Genomic DNA, 21,554 nt, shown 5'->3' with positions numbered 1-21,554 from the left:
AGAAAATAGAAAAAGACATTGTTTCTATTCTTATTGTAGAGGATTTTAAAACAGAAATGTATTTATTTGGCATTAGAGTAGACTGAGGAGGAGATGCATTCAAGAGCTTAAAGTAATTTATGTTTGCATTGTATGAGTTAACATTTGATGCTGTTTTATCAGTGACTTTTTTTACAGTTTGAAACCAAAATTGAACAACATGTTGTTTCTCTCCTGCTTTCCCTCCTGTCTAGGTATTTGCTACCAAACTGACTTACCCTCAGCCAGTCACTCCCTGGAATGTCAAAGAGCTGAGGCAGGCTGTCATTAATGGCCCCAAGGTCCACCCTGGGGCCTCCATGGTCATTAACGAGGACGGGTCTCGCACGGTGCTGAGTGCCACCAGCCTGACCCAGCGCGAGGCCATCGCCAAGCAGCTCCTCACCCCCTCCTCAGGGGCACCCCAGACAGGGCTGAAGATTGTGAGTATTGGCAGAGCCCTCCTCCATCTCTGGTTGGGGACGTAAGAAGTTAAATGTGATACTTTTTCAAATTCTAAATCCCATTTTTCCACACTGGATTTTACTTTCTTCTAACATGCAGTGTGTGTCATTCAGCATGCCAAGATGCAGAGTATTCTTAGTGGTGGCTTTGGCAGTGCTGGCTTAGCAGTTGGGCTCCATGATCTCAGAGGTCTTTTCCAACCTAATTGATCCTGTGTCAGTTGTTTCTTCTCTTATCTCCTCTAGCTTAATCAGCCTTTGAAACTTCTTAACTGTATCTCCATCCCTTGCAAGAGTTGAAAACTTACTATTTAGCTGCTAGGGCAAAAGTTTTTGTGTTTAATATAAATGTTTTCACATTATGTATTACCCTGTCTCTCACAAAGGCTTAGCAGAGATTTGAAATTTGAGTATTTCTGTGATGTCAGTTCTTTCAGATCCCGTCTCAGAGTTAAACATAACAGTATGTAGATTGTATAAACAATTTACCATACTCCTGTTGGTAATCACTTAAGTGGATATTTGGATGTTACAAACAGAAAAATTACAATGAGACTGTTTTGAGAGCCTGTTCTAGATAAGGATATATTGTGTTGTACTCAAACCTGAAATTAAGAGATTCCCAGTGTCTGCTTCAGCTTAAGGTTATATTACTATCTTAGTCTAGGGTGTCCAGGACTGGGTGTATTGTGAGAGGTATCAATTCAGCCCAGTGGGCTTTGGATGAAGAGCTTATTGATTTGATCACTGTGGGTTGGGGGAGTTAATGGGAGGTATGTTGTTTGGTGGAGAGCAGAGGGCGCTCAGGGGCAAGTAGTCTTGATTCTCTCTGAGTTCTGCACAGAACATGAACACCAGAAAGAAGATGTTTTGGATGTGTGTATTTAAAGATAAATTAGTCCTTTCTGAGGCATGGCAATGCCTTGTAGGCAGCAACCAAATCTCTTTTGCAGGTGTGTCGGCACATTAAGAACGGGGATGTGCTGTTACTGAACCGCCAGCCCACGCTTCACAGACCTTCCATCCAAGCTCACCGGGCCCGAATCCTGCCTGGGGAGAAAGTGCTGAGGCTTCACTATGCCAACTGCAAGGCTTACAATGCTGACTTTGATGGGGATGAAATGAACGCCCATTTCCCGCAGAGCGAGCTGGGCAGAGCGGAAGCCTACACCTTAGCCTTCACTGATGAACAGTACCTCGTGCCAAAGGCAAGTAAAACTGCCAGATAAATTTATTCCTACATGAAATCACTCTGGTTTGTTTATTTTGTCTAATGAGAAGTGAGGTAATTTTTAAAAAACCTATTTACTTATTTTTGAGGTTTATGTCTGTGTTCTTTCTCCACTTGTGGTTCTGTTCCCCTAAAGAAGGCCCAGCAAATCCAAACCATCTTGTAGCTTTGAATGTCAGTGTCCAGAAGAGATTCAGTAGAGAGTTGTGCTGTAATGATGAGTTCTTTACAAATTATTTAAGTGCATTTATCCAGGGGGAATAATTTTGGGAGCTGGAGGCACATGACTTACTAACCCCCATACCACCACCTTTTTCTTGTTACCTCTTCAGGATGGGAAGCCACTTCCTGGCTTGATCCAAGATCACATGATTTCTGGAGTCAGCATGACGATCCGGGGCTGCTTTTTCACCAGAGAGCAATACATGGAGCTTGTGTACCGAGGACTGACAGACAAAAAAGGAAGAATTAAAATCTTTCCTCCTGCCATTATGAAGCCACAGAGATTATGGACAGGAAAGCAGGTAGTTTATCATTTACAGGGTTAAAGAATGCTGATGGTTTCAAAGTAAGCAGAATGCTAATAATAAAAGCAGTGCTGCTTAGGGTGTTTGAAAGGCCAGATCCCATCAACACCATGTGGGTCTTGGTGTGTGTTTTTGAGCTGTGAAACCCAACAGACAGCTTTTTTATTTTTTAATTTTAATATATCTAATTATTGGAAAAACCTTTGCTGTTTTATATTTCTGAATAATGATGTGTCTCAGCTCATTGATCCTTCAGAGGCTAGAGTAGCAGAAGGATATTCCTGCTACTTGTCAGGTTTCCAAGCTTTCAAAACTTTGCTGTCAGTGGAAAGAACACATGCAGGATGCTGCTTTTTTCATCCATGCCAGATTTTGTATATTGAGAAGGGAGTATATAAAATAAATAATTCCTTCCACTCATCCTGCTTCCTTATAGGTTGTTTCTACATTGTTAATAAACATCATTCCAGACAACCATGCTCCACTGAATTTGACTGGGAAAGCAAAGATTGGTGGGAGAGCCTGGATAAAGGGACCTGCAAAAGGATTTCTGAATCTTGATTCAATGTGTGAATCTCAGGTATGCAACAACTCTGGGGGTTGGGCTGGGCTGTGTTGTATTAAAATGGCGTGAGAAATGGGGAGGGAAGCAGGGAGGTGACAAAGTTGGAAGCAGATATTTTGCAAGAAGTTACTGCCAGAAGTGGGTGATTAAAGGATAGGCCGGGGAGTCAGGAAAAACTCTCTGTAGTCCTGACTTATGTAGATTCCATCTCTTTTTGTTAGACCATGTGTCTTTATTGTTAGACTTTATAGGTGGAAAACCAGAGATGGTGTTAGAAATTTCTACTATAAATTCTAGTAGTATAGATAATCTGACCATTTAACTGTTCACCAATATGTGAGCTTTTTAAACTTAAGCCTATTTTCACATAGATTACACACAAAAACCTGTAGAGGTCATAGTAAGATCAGAATTTCTGTTTTCCTGACTCAAAGCTGTGTTCTATTATTTAGGTTATTATCAGAGATGGGGAATTACTGTGTGGAGTCTTGGACAAAGCTCACTTTGGCAGCTCTGCCTATGGCCTGGTCCACTGCTGCTATGAGATCTATGGGGGTGAAACCAGTGGGAAAGTGCTGACGTGTCTGGGGCGCCTCTTCACTGCTTACCTGCAGCTGTACAGGGGATTTACCATGGGTGAGTAACTGCAGCAGTGCAGTGCTTCAGTGCAGCACCTCCTGAGGTATAAACCAGACATTGTTGGGCATAATACATGCTAATTCTGTTAATAAAATTTGGCAAGACTGCCCTTGAGTGGGATAGCTGCCTGCCAGCCTTTTTTTGATCTTGTTTTTTTGTTGGTGCACAGCTGGCCTTCTAAACATAAAGAGAAAACACAAGTCTTGAGTATGTCCAACAAGTTCTCTCTTTTGTCCTGCCTAGTCAAAGTTTGCACAGTCAACATGTCTTGGGTTGAAATTTTGTTTAGAGCAAAACCTTGTGTTTGCTTCTTGGAAAAATAATTATTGCATAGAAAGCAGAACAGCTGACAAAGCTGTTAAGGGGTTGTTAATCAAGTCTTGCACATCACATTCTACGGTAAAACTTTTGGTAAATGTTTGACTTTCATCACGGCTTTTCAAACTCTCACAGGAGTTACAGAGACACTGTTAGCAGTAGTGAGGGACCAACAGACTGCTGTGAGCAGGGAAAAGGGAAGGGCATCTTTTGGAGTGAAGAAGGGGATTGATTGACTGTAAGACACAGGACTCTTGAGAGCCAGGGTGCAAAAACTAGTTAGGAAAAGATAACAAGCCTGGGATCACTAGGCAGTTAAAACATCAGAAAAACAGAGAAGTGAGACTGGAGCAGGAGTTTGGGATTTGGTGTTTTGACACAGCCATTTTAGTGGCTGTGGCAAAGCTCCTTACAAATAGCTTACAAGAGTTAGGGTTCCAGTGTTTAACCTGTTCCCTGGTCCTGTCGTCACAAGAGTCTGTATTTTTTATTTTTCTTTTTTAAAAAAGCTAAGAAATGCCAGATTGTAAAAAGTTCAGCTAATAGGAATTTTGATGTGGATGGAAGAAGAAAAGTAGTTTGATGTGGCTGGTCCATAAAGCATTAGTTTGTGCAAGTGCACCAATTAAGATTTTTTCAGAGACTGTTGGAATTTAAGACTTCTTAAATTAGGCAGTTGATTTTGCACCCTCATTGCTTAGCTGATGTTGCTCTTTTTTTTTCTTACGGTGTACAGTAACTTCTCCATCCAAAAGCTACTCAGATTTTTTTCTTCTTGTCAAACTGCAGACCCTGAGTCTAACCATTATTATTAACTTCAATTGTAACTTTCTTTTCCTGACACCAGGAAAAGAAAATCCCTGACACCAACTGTGGTTCCTTCCTTGATTCTTGTTCAGTTTAAACCATTGTATTCTGTCTCTTACCTTTAACAGGGATTGAAGATATTTTGGTTAAACCTGAAGCAGATCACAAAAGAAAAAAAATCATTGAAAGGTCGAGGCAGAGTGGTATTGAAGTAAGTCTGTTTTGCAAATTTTTTTTTTCTTCCATAATGCAAAATTTTTGAAATCCTGCCTTGTTCAGGATGCCTACTTAACACCTAAAACTTCCTATATTTTACTTTCAGGCTGTTAGAGCTGCTCTTAATTTGCCAGAAACAGCATCATGTGAGGAGGTCCAAGGGAAGTGGCAGGATGCCCATCTCTGCAAAGACCAGAGGGATTTTAACATGGTTGATATGAAGTTCAAGGAGGAAGTAAACAATTACAACAATGAAGTTAACAAGGTTGGCATCGAGGCATCTGTGCATACTAATCTTGTTTGGAGACTTTGTTATTAAGTTAGTGAATGTGGCTAAGTGGTGCCTGACTCTTCTAGAGGCTGAAGCTTTCCATCTGTCCCCAGTATGAGGCTCCACATGCTGCCTCTCCTCCTCAGCCTTGTCCTCCCTGAGTGAGAAGATGGTTTAGTATTCAAGATGCTTTTAAAATTATAAATAGCAATGTTTGTGATTACTCATTGTTTCACTTTGTTAAAGCCTTGAACAGGAATTTCTCTGGTTTATTGTTTTATTAATAATGTTTGGTTTTGTTCCCTTCACTCCCCCACAACTCTGTAGGTTTGCATGCCTCTAGGTCTCCACAGGAGCTTTCCAGAGAACAATTTGCAGTTGATGGTACAGTCAGGAGCCAAAGGATCCACTGTAAACACAATGCAGGTAATGACAGCCAGAATATACTTAGCAGCTGTGTGTGCTGATGTGATGTGTCCTAGAATGTAAGCTGTTGGGAAACTCTTCTGGGGATATCTAGTACCAGAGCAAGGTTTTCATTCTGGACTTTGGCATGAAAAAATGTTAGAAGAATGTAATAAAGACCTCAGTGGGTGATGGAAGAGAGTCAGTGTTTATTGTAGCCTATTTTTGAATCGCTCCTCAGTACACGAGGATTTATTGAAATAGCAGACCTGCTTTTAGAAGGAATGCTGCAGTTTATACAAACAAACCAACTGTAGGAGAAATAACTTTTCCTGGCCTCTGTTGAAGACTGACCCTCTCCTTCTTCAACTTCTGAATAGGAACAACATAATCTTTGGTTTTGGTAGACGTGTCAAGGATACATTTTCATTTTACCTTTTGCAGCACAGACACCAAGCAAGAGACACTCTATAAATAAACACCATCTAAAATGGAGTCAATGACCACAGCTCAAAAGAGAGAGCATTTTGGGTTGAGGTTTTTGTTCTGGTTTTAGTACACTGCTGAGAGGTGGTGAGGGTAATGTAGGGACCTAAGTATTTTAAGTTTCACATCTCCGTGTTAAAATAAATAAACAGAAAGAGAATGGTAATGTTGAGGATGAGTCTGGGTACTGGAATAACTTAAAAAAACCAGGTGAGATATCCATGCCTTTTCTGCCCCTTAATAGCAAGAACATTTTGTGAACAATTCCACAATGAGCTACAGAGCATTTACTGAACAGTTGACCTTTTTTAACTGTATTTTTCAAGAAAAAATACTAAGCTTATGTGAACAGAAAGTTGGATGGAAAAGTGATGTTTCCTTTTTTCCTGTCCCCATTTAGATTTCTTGTTTGCTGGGCCAGATTGAGTTGGAAGGCCGAAGACCCCCACTGATGGCATCTGGCAAATCACTGCCATGTTTCCAGCCTTATGATTTTTCCCCTAGCTCAGGAGGATTTGTGACCGGCAGATTTCTCACTGGGATCAGACCTTCTGTAAGTTTAATACTGCTTGTGTTGATACTGAAGTTTATTTGAGTCTTGGTATTTTAATACAGAGTATCTGCAATTTTGGATAAATGGAGTTTGTTCACCCTGGTTTCATATGAAGCTTTTGAGGAAGAACATAAATTGCCAGTGTTGATGCACTTGTTAGCAGAATGCTGATGGTATTGTGCTTGTGTTCAGGAATTCTTCTTTCACTGCATGGCTGGCAGGGAAGGTCTTGTGGATACAGCTGTCAAAACCAGCCGTTCTGGGTACCTGCAAAGGTAAGAGGCCTGGTTACCAACTGGAGCCTTTAAAAGGTCCTTGGTTGGTTGGTTGATTTTTCTCTTTATTATTTTTTTTTTTTGTGAGAGGGTACTGTAGGCTGGAAGTGCCTGTATTGCTTAGATTAACTTCATTGTACTTGATTTTTTACAAAAGAGTCTGAATGCTGAATGTCTGTTCTAAGCCAAATTTTCTAGAGATCTAGATCAACCAGAACATTATAATGTCAAGCTTGTCTCTGGCACATAACAGCAGTTGCTTCTCCTTTTGCAGAAGTCTTTTTCCTCATACAAATATAGATAGGTGTACAAGCTCCAGGCATCTCTAGTTTTTCTTGGCCACATTGGGTGGTTCTTGTCTTTACTCAAGCAACACCTCCTATATATATAGAAGAAAATGTAACTTTTCAGTTGTTTCAGAGGGTAGTGAGGAGTTCTAAAGGAGGGATGCCCCCTTCTTTCAGAAAACTGTTAAAGAGTGACAGCAGAAATAGAGAGTAATTTACTGTTTCATTTTAAGTCAGATCAGTCCAAGGAAACTGGAGGGAGCAACATGCTGCAAGCTTTGCAAATTAAGCATTTCTCATGAGTGTTGTGTCTATAGGATTTTGGCTTCCAGAATTCCTGATCAGCCCTTAAATACACTTAATATAAGTTAAAAACAGTGGGTTTTGTGTTAGTTATATCATCCTTGTTGCTTTGTAGCCTTTTAACAGCATTTTTCTTTTCTTTTTTTTTTTCCCTCTGGGATAGGTGTATCATAAAACATTTGGAAGGGCTGGTAGTTCAGTATGACCTGACTGTACGAGACAGTGATGGCAGCGTGGTGCAGTTTCTCTATGGAGAAGATGGGCTTGATATCCCTAAAACTCAGTTCTTACAACCTGAGCAGTTTCCTTTCATTGCAGAAAACTACGAGGTAGAACACCTAAATCTTAAGCATTTATGAGGGGTGAAGGGGAGACTGAAACATGTGGTTAACATCTGGCATATCTGTCAGGGATCCAGGGGTAACATTTGTTTGTCTCAGTTACTTTCAGACTAATACACAATTTTATTTGCCATTGTATTCAAAATATGGAAGCAATCTGAAGTCTGCAGCGTGATTTAAGCAGTCTCAAGAGCACCAAGCACTGTCTGTTCTAACTCTGCACTTGAATTCAACAATGATGACTTCACTTTTCAGTCTGTCAAGTTTGATTAACTTCCTTTTACCAGTATCATCACTGCTTATTAGAGAATGGCTATAATAACATAAAGTATAAGGAGTTTTGTCTCAGTTGAGTTGAAAACCAAATTTGAAAATTGTTTTCCAGCAGTGACAGCAGATGACCTTTTCAGTTTGCTTTGCCTTTTCTGGTACAATGACGACAGAGAGAAGAATAATCACACAAATTACTTTCTTACAGGTAATCCAGAAGACAAACCATCTGGATGAAGCTTTAGCAAGGATGGAGTCTTACCAAGCTAAGCAGCAGTTTAAAGCCATCAAAAAGTGGAGAGCCAGGCACCAAAACTCTGTGCAAAGAGAAGGAGGCTTTCTGTTGTTTTCCCAGAAGAAACTGGCAAGTGTGAAAGCACAGCTTCCAGGAGGTGAAATGAAGAATGGAAGAGATCCTGCTACTTTACAGGTGACACAGTAGCAGTTGAATTGACCAACCCCTTCAAAAGAAGTTGCAGTAATCAGTTTTGGGGTTTTTTTTAATTGCTCTGTGTATCCTGAAGTGTTTCCCAGTCTAACTAAACAAGTTACCTTTTAAAGGAATCATGTCAACTGTGTGGATGATGAAGCTGAGATTTATTAAGGTCTGTGGGCCCTAGTGCTAGGGTGAGGCTAAAAACTTGGATAAATCTGGTTTTAGAAAACAGGTCATGTTTGTGGATGGTTTGGGTGGATTGTTTTTGTTTGGTGGTGGTGGGTTGTTTTGTTTTTTTCATGTACACAAAGTAAATCTCCCTTGCATGGACAGCTCTCTGCTAGCTGGATGAGAGCCTGTTTGAATACCAAAGACCAGAAGGCTGAGCCAGCCTTGCCAAGTGTTTCCAAAAAATACTCTTGCTTAAGCCACTTGTCCATCATGGCACTGATCTCTATGATATGGCTTCTAAGGAAGATTGTGTGTATGGACACAAAATGTAGACAGGTCCTGCTTCACAGCCTTGCTGTCCCAAGGAATTTACCCTGGTGGAACAAGGGCAGTTAGCATGAAACTCCAGGTCGAAGGTGTTGAGAGATGGCTCTGTGAGCTTGTCTGCAAAAGTTGTTTTTCCTAATCAGTGGTTCATTTATTGAGCTGTGCTGAATTTGTGTTGCTCTTGACACTTTTTGATAACAAGCTCCTTTGTAATGCCAGCTTTGGACAAGCAAGGTGAGAGTCAGCTAGGAGCAAAGGTTTAAGTATATTGAGGGTGTTCAGTCCCAGTTGAAATTACTCTCTGAGGCCTTATTTCACTGATTTCTGGAGTAGTTACTATGGATACATCAGTTGGGATATTTCAGGCTTGTAAAGCATCTTGAAATCATTTGGGCTCAAAAGTGTTAAATATCAGAAAAAGGAGAGCACCATATTTGTAGCTGAGCTGTTTGCTGTGTTGTGTACACCCTTACATTCTGCACAGCTTATCTTTTCCTTCTTCACTGCTGCTTGATTGCTCATGGTCTTACTGCTCATGTGGATAAACCAGTCAGCTTAAAAACTTCCTCTCATTTTCAGTTGTTGAAGATGTGGTATGAGCTCGATGAGAAGAAACGAAGGAAGTATCTGAAGAAGACAAATAAGTGTCCTGACCCAAGCCTTGGGGTTTGGCGTCCAGATACCTATTTTGCATCTGTTTCAGAAACATTTGAAAATGGAGTCGAAAGTTATATCAGTAAATGGGAATCTGAGAACAGCCGGAGTTACATGCAGTCAGCACTTTCTGCTGATAGGTAAAAAGCTCTGAGTGTCTTCTTTTTTGCATTGAGCCAAAACTCAAAAAAGCCTTTTAGGAGTGGGTTTGCTAAAACTGAAAAGTCTTTACCAAGTCTTGTTTCTGTTGTGGCCTTTGTGAAACTAAGCAGTGGGTTTCAGCATGGGTCTTGAAAGCCAAATGTGCTTAGTGTGCAGTGGAGAGGCTCTGGTTATCTCTTCCTTCCAAAACTGAATTTTCTGTGCTGCTGAGAGCTTTAGCAAAGGCTCTCTGGAACAACAGCAATGTATTGCTGTCCCCATACATATAAAATAATACTTTATAGTAACCTTGAAAACCAAAGTATGCTCTTGATGCTCCTTGGAGTTAGCAAGGCAGTTAAGAAGTCCAAGTGGGAATAAATGGGCTCTCTTTTGACATTCTGGGAATTGGCAGCAGAAACAAAATACAGTTTGGCCAAGGCCCCAGTTCTGTGTTAATGGGCTGTGTTTGTCAGATCAGATGGGGATAGACAATTTTACCGTTTCTGGAGTATATTTGTCTGTAAGCTACCAGGAGTGATTGGCTCAAAGATGTAACTTTATTGAACTGAGTAATGATTCATTCTTTTCTGAGTTTATTATTTTTTATGTTGAGCTAAACCTCTTTTTCCCTGTCTACAGATTAAAGGATCTGTTGTATTTAAAGTGGCAGCGTTCTCTTTGTGACCCAGGAGAAGCTGTGGGGCTTCTTGCAGCTCAGAGTATTGGGGAACCTTCGACACAGATGACTCTGAACACCTTTCACTTTGCTGGCAGAGGTGAAATGAATGTCACATTGGGTATTCCAAGGTGAGAAAACTGTGTCCTCAATGGGCCCTTTATTTTAGGCACTTAGAGATATAATTGTGCTTAATCTCACTGGCAGGTATATGTGTGAATATTGAGGGTGAACAGTCCTTCAGTTTACTTGTAAATTGTGCTTGTTCAGAACTATTTTAATGTTCTAAAATTTTCCAGTTATTTTGGTTTGTTTTCCAGATTCTAAATATCTGGGAAAGTCCCTTACTGTAATCTGATATACAGCAAATCATCCGTTTATTTGGAATAATGTGGGTCCTGACCTGGCCTCATGTGGGAGTGTGTGATGCCTTAGGTGGGAGGGGATTGTGTTGCTTCAGAGAAGCAGGGGAGGGGAAGAACATACGAGGAAGCATCCATTATGCATCTGTAGGAAAAAGACCTCATTAGTCCTTCTGTTCTTGGAACAATTTATTATCATCTATTCTCTTCCCATAACTGGGGGAATAATCTAATTGAGGCAGTGGGGCTGCTGTTGTGCTGTTCCTGGTGGGGAACCAGAGCAGAGCAAAGGAGCAGTGCAGTGTAACCACAGCTCTTGGTGCACACGGCTTTGGTGGAACTGCCAGTTGCTGCATGCAGCCCAATTAAATGAACTAGATAATTACTTGATTGCTTAGTGCTTTTATTGCTTAATTTGAATGGTCATTCTTTGTTTAAAGGTTGCGGGAAATACTGATGGTGGCCAGCTCAAACATTAAAACACCGATGATGAGTGTTCCTGTGTTCAATACCAAGAAAGCTCTCAAGAAGGTGAAACAGCTTAAGAAACAGCTCACGAGAGTATGCTTAGCTGAGGTGAGCCTCCTTTTCAGTGCATCCTTTGAGAGTCAGCAAAACAAACTCTCCTCTTTGAGCTCATCAGTGGTTTGCTGTGCCACAGTCTTTGGCTTTTTCTCAAGCACATTTTTGTCAGCCTGTAGACTTGGAGGGTTTCTGTTTTATCTTTGAGACAAGCTAATCTGGCTGTGATTGACATAGTCAGAGCCCAGATAAAGACCTTTCTGTCTGTCCCCCACCCCTTCCTAATCTCTCACAAATGGCTGTGCTCAGTAGAAGCAAAATGTGTCTCTATGGAGACTCAATACATGGGGATGTGTTCTGTGTTCCCTCTCTTCCTGGGAGGGTACCCTTGTGCTCTCCTACATGCCCTATCCTCTTCTGTTTTACTCTTGAGAGTTTCATGAAAGCAGCAAGGATCAGGTTAAGACTTAGCTATGTGCTGGAATAGTGTCCTGCTCCATGAGCATGGTCAGAAAAATGAAGATGTTAGCACCCTGAGAAGGGTAATCTCTTGTGAAGGAGTTGGGTGGGAGGTGAGGCTGTTCTTCCAGTATTGTCTGAATTAATTGTTGGGAAGACTTTAAGCCAAAAAGTGCAGTAGGGTAGAGTCCTTTTACCCAGGAGCAAAGCCTCCAGAAAAGTTTGCAAGTTAGCCTTGTGTAATTCTGGTTTCCTGTGGAAAGCACTGGAACTGCAGGAAGTAAATGAAGTGTCCTTATTAAAGGAGTAACATTTCCACTTGGGAATGTTTTGTAGGTCTTGCAGAAAGTGGACATTGAGGAATCCCTGCATGTGAAGCACAAGCTGAACAAGCATCACCTCTACAAAATCAAATTCCATTTCTTGCCCCATGAGGATTACCGAGAGGAGAAGTGTGTGAAGCCCAGGCAGATCTTGCACTTCATGGAAACAAGGTGTGTGTGCTTTCAGATACTTCAATGTTTGCTCCTCTTTTGCCTTTTTATGGGTTTTGCATGTTGTTGATTACAGCTGGTGTGGCTTCTAGAGCAACAGTTCCAGCAGATGTGCAGAAAGCATTTACACAGTTGCTTTTATGTCTTGCACAAAACTGTGGATCTGTGGCATACTGGCCATGCAGAATTGCGTCAGGGCAGATCTTTCACTTGTCTCTGATACACTCATGCTCAGGAACATCTCATTCCTTTGGATGCTTAAGCATTTATTACCAGCAAAAACATTTGAATGCTTTAGGCATCCTTTGGTGCTCTCATTGAACAGAACTAAACTTTATTTCTTACTATTTATAAAAAATCCATTAATCAGAAAAGGCTGGTTTATTTTTCCCCCTTTCTTTTTAACCCTTGTTTCTATCCTTTTGACTGACCAAATTTGTGTAGTTAAAAGTAGAACATTTAATGATAAGGGTCTATTGAAAGCTATTTTTTGCTTTGTAAAAAGGCTGCATTGATTTCTTCCTCCTGCAGGCCACATGAGTTCAATCTGGGTTACTTTATTTTGTATGTGTTTGTTGGTTTAAAAAAGAAAAAAAGTCCAGTAATGAACCATCTCTTCTGAAGGTCAATTTGATGTGCAGATTTTATATCTAGATGAGTGTTTAATTTTATGCTTTGGATGCATGGCTACATCTGTAACAATAACAGAGCTCATACCAACCTTTTGATTCCTAAGTGAATGAGAAAGAGCTGAGAAAAATGATTTGCCTTATCCTCGAAGTACTTTTGCATCCAGTAGGGAATAATGTGAATTATGAATTGACTGTTTTCTTAATCAAATTAAATTAATTTTTTGACAAATTCAGACTGACAGTGTGGCACTGCTCAGCTTTGACATTCTGGGTTGCTTCTTCTGTCAGGTTCTTTAAAGTTTTTCTGGAAGCAATTAAAAGAAAGACTACAAAGATGGCATCTTTTAATGAAGTCACCACTCGGAAGACAACTCGGAAGGATTTAGATGATGACCAAGACAAGGTACAGAAGAACATTACCTGAAAAATGCCTCACTTCCTTTCAGTGTTTTTGGGAAACAGAATTTGGAAAAGTGTAGCGTGTTTCAGTGTACACGAAATGTGTGAATACTAAATTACTACTTAAATGTTTTCTTCACATGTAAACTGTCTTTGCATTCTCATAAAATTAACAAGGAAATTAAAGTTTTTGTGTATTTAAATCATGATTTACTTAGGGCTGTATTCCAAAGTGCCTGTTTATTTTAGTTTCTCTGAGACAAAAGCATTTTACTCTGCTTGCTCCCAGATCAATGTCCTGTTGTAGCAGTGGTTGTCAAAACTTTGGGGAAGGTCCTTTGTTCATTGAAGTGCTTTTGCATGTTCCTTCTGCCCCTCCTCTCCCATCAAGGACTGTCAGAAGCAGAGTGACAGCTTATCCATCTTGTAGACATTCATCTTGTTACAGTTACCAGGCGTGTGAGTTCATTTCTTTATAGTAGTGGACATACAGAAATTAATTTGTAAAGGTAGAACATTGGACAAGGGATTGTAAAACTCCAGATGTTTGGCTAAAGCCTTTAGATGCTTTTGATACTTCCTAGCAGTCATCCTGATTCTCTGTCATGAATCTTTAGACACTGAATAGTCTGGAAGCTGTAGCAGAGGAGGAAGAGAACATTGTTGATGCAGAAGCTGATGAAGGGGATGGTGATGCCACAGAAGTAAAACGGAGGAAGAACCAGGAAGAAGAGGTAATGACTTCTGCTCTTTAATTCCCTGTTTCTTCCGTGTTTGAGTTGGGAAGAAAAACTCCCACTGAAACAAAATGCTGAAAAAACCCAAAGCCCACTTGAGAGGAGATAGGAAAGTCTCTGCTTTGGGCTGAACAGTTTTCATTTGGCTCTTTTCTGAAGCCTTGTTCTTCAGGCATTTGGGTAGATGTGTCTGGCAACCAGGCTTCTGTGCTGAAGTTCACCTTAACTTAACCTTTTGCTAATTTTAGGCCATTAATCATTTTTAAAACTTTGCTTTTACTGTGGTTCTTAAAAAATATTCTCCCTGCATGTTTCTCTGTGTTCAGTACTTCATAATTGCATCTTAAAAGATGGGGTGCTGTAATATCAGCAAGAGGGTGGGGTAATTGAAAATCCTGAGGGAATCCCATCATCAGAGTTGGATTATGGGAAGAAATTAGACTTTTCAGGGAGAGAAAACGAAATTCTTCTACAGTCTCAACATCCTCTAGCATCCTGGACTACGCTAAGGAATAATGGTAAGATTATAGAGAAATAAAGGCTGAACTGAATCTGTTATATTATTTTCTTTACAACAAAATGGCATTTTTTTTGTGCCATAGGGGTGAAATCCTTGCAACTCAGCAGTGAAGAATATTCCTGAATTAAACTGTTCATGATATGCTGTCTCTGTACAGGTTCTGGCTCAGATAAACACAACAATATTTCTTTGCAGGTCGATTATGAGAGTGAAGAAGAGAACGGGGAAGAAAACGTTAATGAGAATCCAGAAGATGAAGAGGCTGAATCTGAAAAAGAAGAAGGGACTCCTGGTGCTGAAGAGGATCAGAACAGAGCAGAGGGTGAAGATTCTCAGAATCCGTCCTTTGTGTCTCAGACTGAAAAAGGGAAAGATCGATTGCTTCAGTCAGCAGAGGTGCGCGTGAGCGCTGTTGTGGAGAGCCACCCATCCATACAGGATTACACGTTTGACACTGAAAACGAGCTCTGGTGTGAGGTAAGGTGGAACATCTGTGGGTGGTTGCACAGTGGTTTCATGTAGCTCCCACAACAAATGGATCTTTTCAGTGCAGTGCTGTTGTTTTGTCTCAGCAATCCTATATGAATACAGAAAGTGGCACTACAAGTGTCATTTTTAGTAATGTCTCATTTTCAGAACAATTCATGTAACTTTTTTTAATAACAGTTTTTTGACAGGTCTGTTGTGTTCTAATCTTTAAGTATATAATGGTCTGCTGTGTATCCCTTGATGAATAAAAGTGATGGCTGGACTGCTGAAAAAAAATGTAAACATCTTAAAAAACAAATAAAAGTATATACCTGTCCCCCTCCAAAAAAAAAAGCGCCATCCCTAAAAAGCAGTCGTTGTAAATTCAGAGACCTTGAAAGCAATGTGGATGAATTATCCTGGGATGGGGAGTGCACATTAACATCATTCAGCTCTAATTCCAGTCAAACATTTATGTTCCTAAACACACAACGAGGGTAATTGCAGTGGTCTTCTTTTTGCCTAAAGAGAAGTGTGTTGGTTATTGAGCCTGGTGTTCAAGCCTCCTTACACTGTGGGGTTTTTTTCCCATTAGGTTTCCTTGGCATTGCCACTGACCAAGGTGTACTTCGACCTCTCCTCGCTGCTGGCGTCCCTGGCGCGCAGCACGGTGATCCACGAGGTGAAGGGCATCACACGGTGCCTGCTGAATGAAAGTACCAACAAGGAGGGAGAGAAGGAATTCGTTCTCCACACAGAAGGGATAAACCTGGCAGAGCTCTTCAGATACTCTGATGTGTGTAATCTTATTTCTAATCCCAGACTTGAATGATGTTTTGTGTTCTGGGGGAGATGGTGGATGATGGATGTCATTTCAATTTCTCAGGGGTGATGTGTAGCCTTTTCAGCTCTTGAACTGTCTTCCTCCTCCTTTTTATTCTCAGATGTGTCCAGAGCTCAGCAGACCCTTTTTTCAAGGGCAGCTTGGGAATCAGTGTTTGTGCAGCAGCCAGTCCCTAATGACAGACGATTTCACACCATTCTTGTCTCTCATGTCTCTCTAAATGTTACTTGAGGGAGTTCTTCCATCTCAATGAATTGCAGTGCTTGGAGATGAATAGTTCTGTTATCCCATCTAGCGCATAGCTCTCCGAATACAGGATTGTTTTAAGCTGCACCTTCTCTTTTGCTGAAAGTTCTGCCTGGCTGAGATACACTGGGCATTGCATTGCATTGTTTGGAAGACTTTAACAAGTATTTTACTAGTTTGGCTTTTGTGATTTCAATTAATTTTCTCCTGTGGTGAATTTTGACTCCAGTACTTCTATTCATGTATTTCATGCCACTTAACACAAATCCTCAGAATCATTTTTGTCTGTTTTTCTCTGAGCTGCTGCCTAGTTGTTCTGTAACTGTTGGTGTTGCTTAAGCTCATGAAAACTGGAGGGAAAAATTCTATCTTAGTTTAGCTTAAATTATTTAGAAATACACAGCAACTATTGTCCTAACTTGTATCTCTGTTTTTTCTGCTTTCAGATTTTGGACCTGAACAGACTTTATTCCAATGATATCCATGCCATGGCTAAGAATTACGGAATTGAATCAGCCCTGAGGGTGATTATAAAGGAAGTAAAAGATGTGTTTGCTGTATATGGTAGGATTTCTTTGTATTTTTAAAGATAGTCTTTAATACCATTTAGATGGGAAAATGCAGCCACATGCTTACAGTTACAGTTTTTCATGATCTTTTCATTTATGTGCGTATTTTTGAGTTGCAGTTTTTCATTCTTTTAATCATTATAGTCTCTTCTGTGAAGACCTTGTTAGTTAATTATTAGGTTTCTTTTAATCAGTAGAAAATTTACTAGGTGAGGTTGAATTTATTCCCTCTTCACAGAGTTCTTCCATTCTGGTGTATTTTTTGCAAGCTGAAAGGTCCAGACCAATTAATTATTAACGTCTGAGGAAGCCAACTGTTAGGCTTGTACAGTGGCCTTGAGAATAGGATCAATCTTGCCTCACTTTGCCTTTTTAATGGTGGGAGTGTAGGCTCCTGAGTTTTTGTATCTTTCCTAAAATAGCTGCACCACGTTGCCTGAATGTTTTTATCTGAGACAGATGATTCAAAGAGCCCAGCCTGGGGAGGCTGCATGATTTCATAGGCATAGTTCAGTGAGTGGAGTCTTGCTGTGAATTAAACTACTGAAAAGAGGGAAGATCCATACAGTGGGAATTTTAGCAAGCAGTTATATCAAACAGATTCGCCAGCTGGCAGCCCAGAATGGTCTGACCTTCAAGTTGTTCAAGAACGGCTCAGTTAATGTTGACAGCTGTTAATGGTCCCCCATTACACTGAGTCCACAAGTGTTATTTAGGAATAAGTGCAGGTTTTTTTAGCCTAAACAGGGTTTTCTGTGAATGCTTGATGTCATGCATAGAGGACATCAGAACCTTTCTGACTCTGGGGCCCAGCTAATGCAGGCCACCAGGTGAGGGGTGGGAGCTCTGTCCATCCCAGATGGATGGATGTGTGATCCCCCTTTTGTGTAAACAAGGATGGTGCAGACCTTTCCTGGTATTAGAGAAACTCTGTTGCCTTACAGCATTCTTGACACTGCAGTTTCCCAGTCTTTTCATTTCAATTTGGAGAGATACTGGTTTTGTATTAGAGTGAGGTCTGCCTCTCCTGGATATTTGAGGGGCGCAGTTAAGCCAGAGACAGACTGCCAGAAGAATGTTAATAAAGATCTCCTCCAAGCTGCTTGGATTCAAGGGGTTTGATTTAGACCTGATTTGTTTAAAAAGCCCCACACACTTAGTCCTTGAATGCTCTGATGATTGCTCTTTCTTGTGTTCTAAGGAATTGTGGTAGACCCTCGACACCTTTCACTTGTAGCAGATTATATGTGTTTTGAAGGAATTTATAAACCACTGAGTCGTTTTGGAATTCAGTCCAACTCCTCCCCTCTGCAACAGATGACGTTTGAAACCAGCTACAAATTCTTGAAGGAAGCAACAATGATGGGTAAGTGGTTTAGTTTGCAATCTCTTGCTGCAGCATTTCACATATGCTTGCTTTTTGTTGTAACTTTCCAGTATTTTGCATAATGCATAATTACATTAGAAAAAATGCCAGAGACAGAGATTTTAATTAAGCCCTTGCCTAGGAAAATGTTCCAGATGATTTTAGTAAAATTCTGTCAGCTGAAATAAAGCTAGCTCCCACATGTTATTTGTGGGGTCTGTGACTCCTTTCTTTAAGAATTAGGGATTTTTACAACAAACCTTAAGGTTGTTAAGATTTGTTGCAGCAAAGCTTTATAACAGACTACTAAATCTGCCTTCTTCTGTCTCTACTATTAAAATTGTCTTCTCTGCTTTGTTTTTGTGCCTATGTTATAACTTCCATATCTTTCCCAGCCTTGCTATTCAGCATTTTATTTTGAGAACAGACCTCCTGGCTGTTACTTCAATTTAGCACTTTATCTTTGCTTTTTTCCATCCAAGACAGACAAAGGGTCAGACTCATTTGTCTAATGGTAGGTTTCTGGTGCCATTTGAGATTCCCAAGAGTATCCTTCTGCCCTCTAGTTGCCTTTCTGGAAAGTGTAAAGATCACATGGCTGTGTGGATCATTTAGGACATTCGGAACAGCACTAGCCATCTACATTTAAGGCCTTCTATAAAACAAAAATTGTGCTTTAACTGTGCAATTTGACATTTTGTGTGATCTCAGGCTTTGGATACTAATTACATCTCCCTTTTGCAAATAAACTTGGTTTCTGTCACCTGCCAGTCAGATGCTTGCATTGCAAATGCTGCTGTGCTGTGTCCTTCCAGTTACAAATGGGAGGAGCTCTCAACATGATCTCTTCAGCTCCTGTCTTAAACTGCCTTGCACAGATGTCAGAGATACTTCTATCACTGAATTGCTTTTTGATAATGCTGCTTTATACCTTTTCTGGGAAGAAAGGTTGGGTTTTAATTAATAGCACTGGTTACAATTGACTTAATCTGAAAAGCATAAAAGGAAAGTGTAAATCCAGGGTGAAATTAAAGAGAAGAGGATGTTTCTCGCTCAGTTTCACTCTCTGGATTTATGTTGTATCACATACTGACTTAGAAATGAAATCAGAGGAGGTTTTTTCTAAATAAAATGTAATGTATGGATAATATTATGAATAAAGACATGCAGTGCATGCTGACAGAAGGGCAGGGTGGCTTGGCAGGAACTGCAGTGATTACAAGCAGAGGGAGTTAATGATTTCACCACGCTGGAAATCAGAGTCATAATGGGGATTGCAGCAGCCTGGATCTAATTTGCTTTAATGTAACTGGTAACTTGACTGTACAGTTCAAGAGACACTGCAAGGATGCCTTGGGGCTGATGCCTTGAGCAGTAGGAAGGAAAGAAGGAGGTTTGTGAGGCCGTGCACAGCTGACATGAGCGGGGCTGTCAGAGCACACAGGCTGCTGAGCAGGACTCCTTGTGCAGGGAGCAAACTGCATCAGCAGTGAGATCCCTTGGGCTGTTTGCTCAGAGAACAACTCTTTGTTAACATCACATGAGCAAACAGGGCAGTAGGACTGTCCTCTTTAACAATCCAACAAAGGGGCTTTTTTTTCCTTCAGCTGACACACATTTAGGAGCAGCCATTAAATTATCCAGCTGTGACTGAGATCAGAGCAGTGAGCACATGCCATACACAGGGCTGTGTATGCTCCTGCCCCCACCCTCTGCATGATGGAAAGTTGCGTACATTTTGCTCAGTAGAATGAAGATAACCAAACTTAGCAGAAGTTTAATGATTTTATTTCCAATTTCCTACTGCTCTAATGATAAACTTTCAGCTTGCTGTAGTTAGGATGAATGAAAAACAGCCTGGATGCTTACAAAAACAGTGGAAGCAAAACAGTCCCAGCCATCTGGAGTGCTTCCAAATTTGTGTGACACTATTTCGCTACAGTGAGTAACCACAAAATCAAAGGAATTCATGGAATGTCTCTCCAGTGAAAAGTTCTCTTCATATCTAGCCAGAAGGATTTACAATACACATCAAAAGGATTCACTCTAACAAAAGAAAAAGGCAGCAATGTCAAGGGAATCTTTTTGGTTTTGCCTCATGTATTTTTTAGTGATCTATTTAGTCCACAGGATGTGTTCACTGGAAGGTCAAATCTGTGTTCTCTTAGAATTCAGACTGTTTTGTCTTTCCATGTGGAACTGGGAAATTTTAGTAATGTGTGACCTAATTATTTGCTTGGACCAAAGATCGGGATGAGTTAATAGTTGTTGTAGGAGGGGTAGGAAGAGTTCTGGACTCCACTCCCAGAAATCCCAGTTCAGTGTGAACAGCAGGTGGCAGAACCTTTCTGAACCTGGGGGTGCTGAACCGGATGGCTTCTTGCACATCAACCAAAATGGTTTCTTTTCAGCACGAACCTTTGGGAACCTCCTAATAGGATTTTGTTTGAATTCTGTTGCAGGTGCCCATGATGAGCTGCGATCCCCTTCGGCCTGCCTGGTGGTTGGAAAAGTTGTCAAAGGAGGGACTGGCTTGTTTGACCTCAAGCAGCCCCTGACGTAGTGTTTGGGTGGTAACTTAAGGATTCTGATTGAAATGTTCATCATAAGAGCTGCATGTGCTCTGCAGCTACACAATGATGGCACATGCTGTGTCTTCAGACATCTTCCCTGTGCCAGTAGGTTTGTTAATCTGGATACCCAGTCAGCCTTATCTATTTAATGAGTATAGGAGCTAGCTTTTGATCCCAAGAAACACTTATTTACTGTTCATCAATGTAAAAAATGAGGTTATTTGTTTACATAGAATAAAATGCAGGAGTCAGTCTGGGTCTCTGGTTGTGCAGCAGTTCTGGCAGGCAGAAGTGAAAGCAGAATCTGTTTAATGCTGTTTGATTTTTGTGGGGCAGAATCCCATCAGGGTGGGTAGTGCCAGCTGCCACGTGGACAAATTTCCAGTGCTGGAAACAACATTCCAAACTGGCAGGTGTAGCTGGCACCGCTGTGCTGAACCTTCAACACTGCATTGGAGCATCTATGCTCAAGGCATTTCCTCTTCTTTTGCTGCACTTGGGTGCACTGCCGTGACTTGCATAAGCTTTAAAGGATGCATTTTCCTATTCTGCTACTTCATTATTAAGAATAATGTGTCTGTGACACAGTTGTTAAATGTCTTTTAGCCGAAGAGTGGAATTCAGAGTTTTCATGGTTTTTGTAGGCATTTTCCAATGCTTTTTTATCTTCTTTAGGTAGAACAGATCTCACAAACTGAGAGACTTGACTTTTGGTAAAGATTTATTCTTTAAATGCCAACATGGGCTGCTGTAGGAGTGACTACGCAAAAGACTCCTGTAAGAATTACCAAAACAGAGATTGTAAACTATTTTTGCTTAAATATTCTGTATCAAAGAGGATATTTAATAAAAGACATTGCAAAGAAATATTCTGAATGCCCTATTATGTGGTTGTATTACCAAGGGGAGTTCACTGTTGACTCTGATGGCTGTTAAAATCACGTGGCCAGGGCCATTTTCCACTTCTCTGAAATCAGAC

At 40.7% G+C, this 21,554-nt stretch overlaps 1 protein-coding gene across 2 annotated transcripts in view; it reads left to right on the top strand.

Annotated features, from left to right (window-relative positions):
- Nucleotides 1-21,347, top strand: part of POLR1A (RNA polymerase I subunit A) — a 29,876-nt gene extending 8,529 nt beyond the window's left edge. For both annotated transcript variants that reach the window (XM_082282603.1, XM_082282604.1), the window contains exons 12-34: nt 234-461; nt 1,436-1,690; nt 2,046-2,237; nt 2,677-2,820; nt 3,258-3,441; nt 4,698-4,780; nt 4,892-5,050; nt 5,384-5,482; nt 6,348-6,500; nt 6,693-6,775; nt 7,529-7,694; nt 8,185-8,406; nt 9,490-9,704; nt 10,348-10,515; nt 11,187-11,322; nt 12,064-12,221; nt 13,142-13,256; nt 13,870-13,986; nt 14,705-14,986; nt 15,573-15,773; nt 16,514-16,631; nt 17,838-18,002; nt 20,465-21,347. In XM_082282603.1, coding sequence (XP_082138729.1) covers nt 234-461; nt 1,436-1,690; nt 2,046-2,237; nt 2,677-2,820; nt 3,258-3,441; nt 4,698-4,780; nt 4,892-5,050; nt 5,384-5,482; nt 6,348-6,500; nt 6,693-6,775; nt 7,529-7,694; nt 8,185-8,406; nt 9,490-9,704; nt 10,348-10,515; nt 11,187-11,322; nt 12,064-12,221; nt 13,142-13,256; nt 13,870-13,986; nt 14,705-14,986; nt 15,573-15,773; nt 16,514-16,631; nt 17,838-18,002; nt 20,465-20,565 — 3,744 coding nt within the window. In that variant the 3' untranslated portion in view covers nt 20,566-21,347. The remainder of the gene's footprint in view (nt 1-233; nt 462-1,435; nt 1,691-2,045; nt 2,238-2,676; nt 2,821-3,257; nt 3,442-4,697; nt 4,781-4,891; nt 5,051-5,383; nt 5,483-6,347; nt 6,501-6,692; nt 6,776-7,528; nt 7,695-8,184; nt 8,407-9,489; nt 9,705-10,347; nt 10,516-11,186; nt 11,323-12,063; nt 12,222-13,141; nt 13,257-13,869; nt 13,987-14,704; nt 14,987-15,572; nt 15,774-16,513; nt 16,632-17,837; nt 18,003-20,464) is intronic.
- The last annotated feature ends 207 nt before the right edge of the window (nt 21,348-21,554 follow it).

Source organism: Coloeus monedula, assembly GCF_965178545.1.
Source record: "Coloeus monedula genome assembly, chromosome: 5".
Classification (NCBI taxonomy): domain Eukaryota; kingdom Metazoa; phylum Chordata; class Aves; order Passeriformes; family Corvidae; genus Coloeus; species Coloeus monedula.
This window is presented reverse-complemented; position numbering and strand designations above follow the sequence as displayed.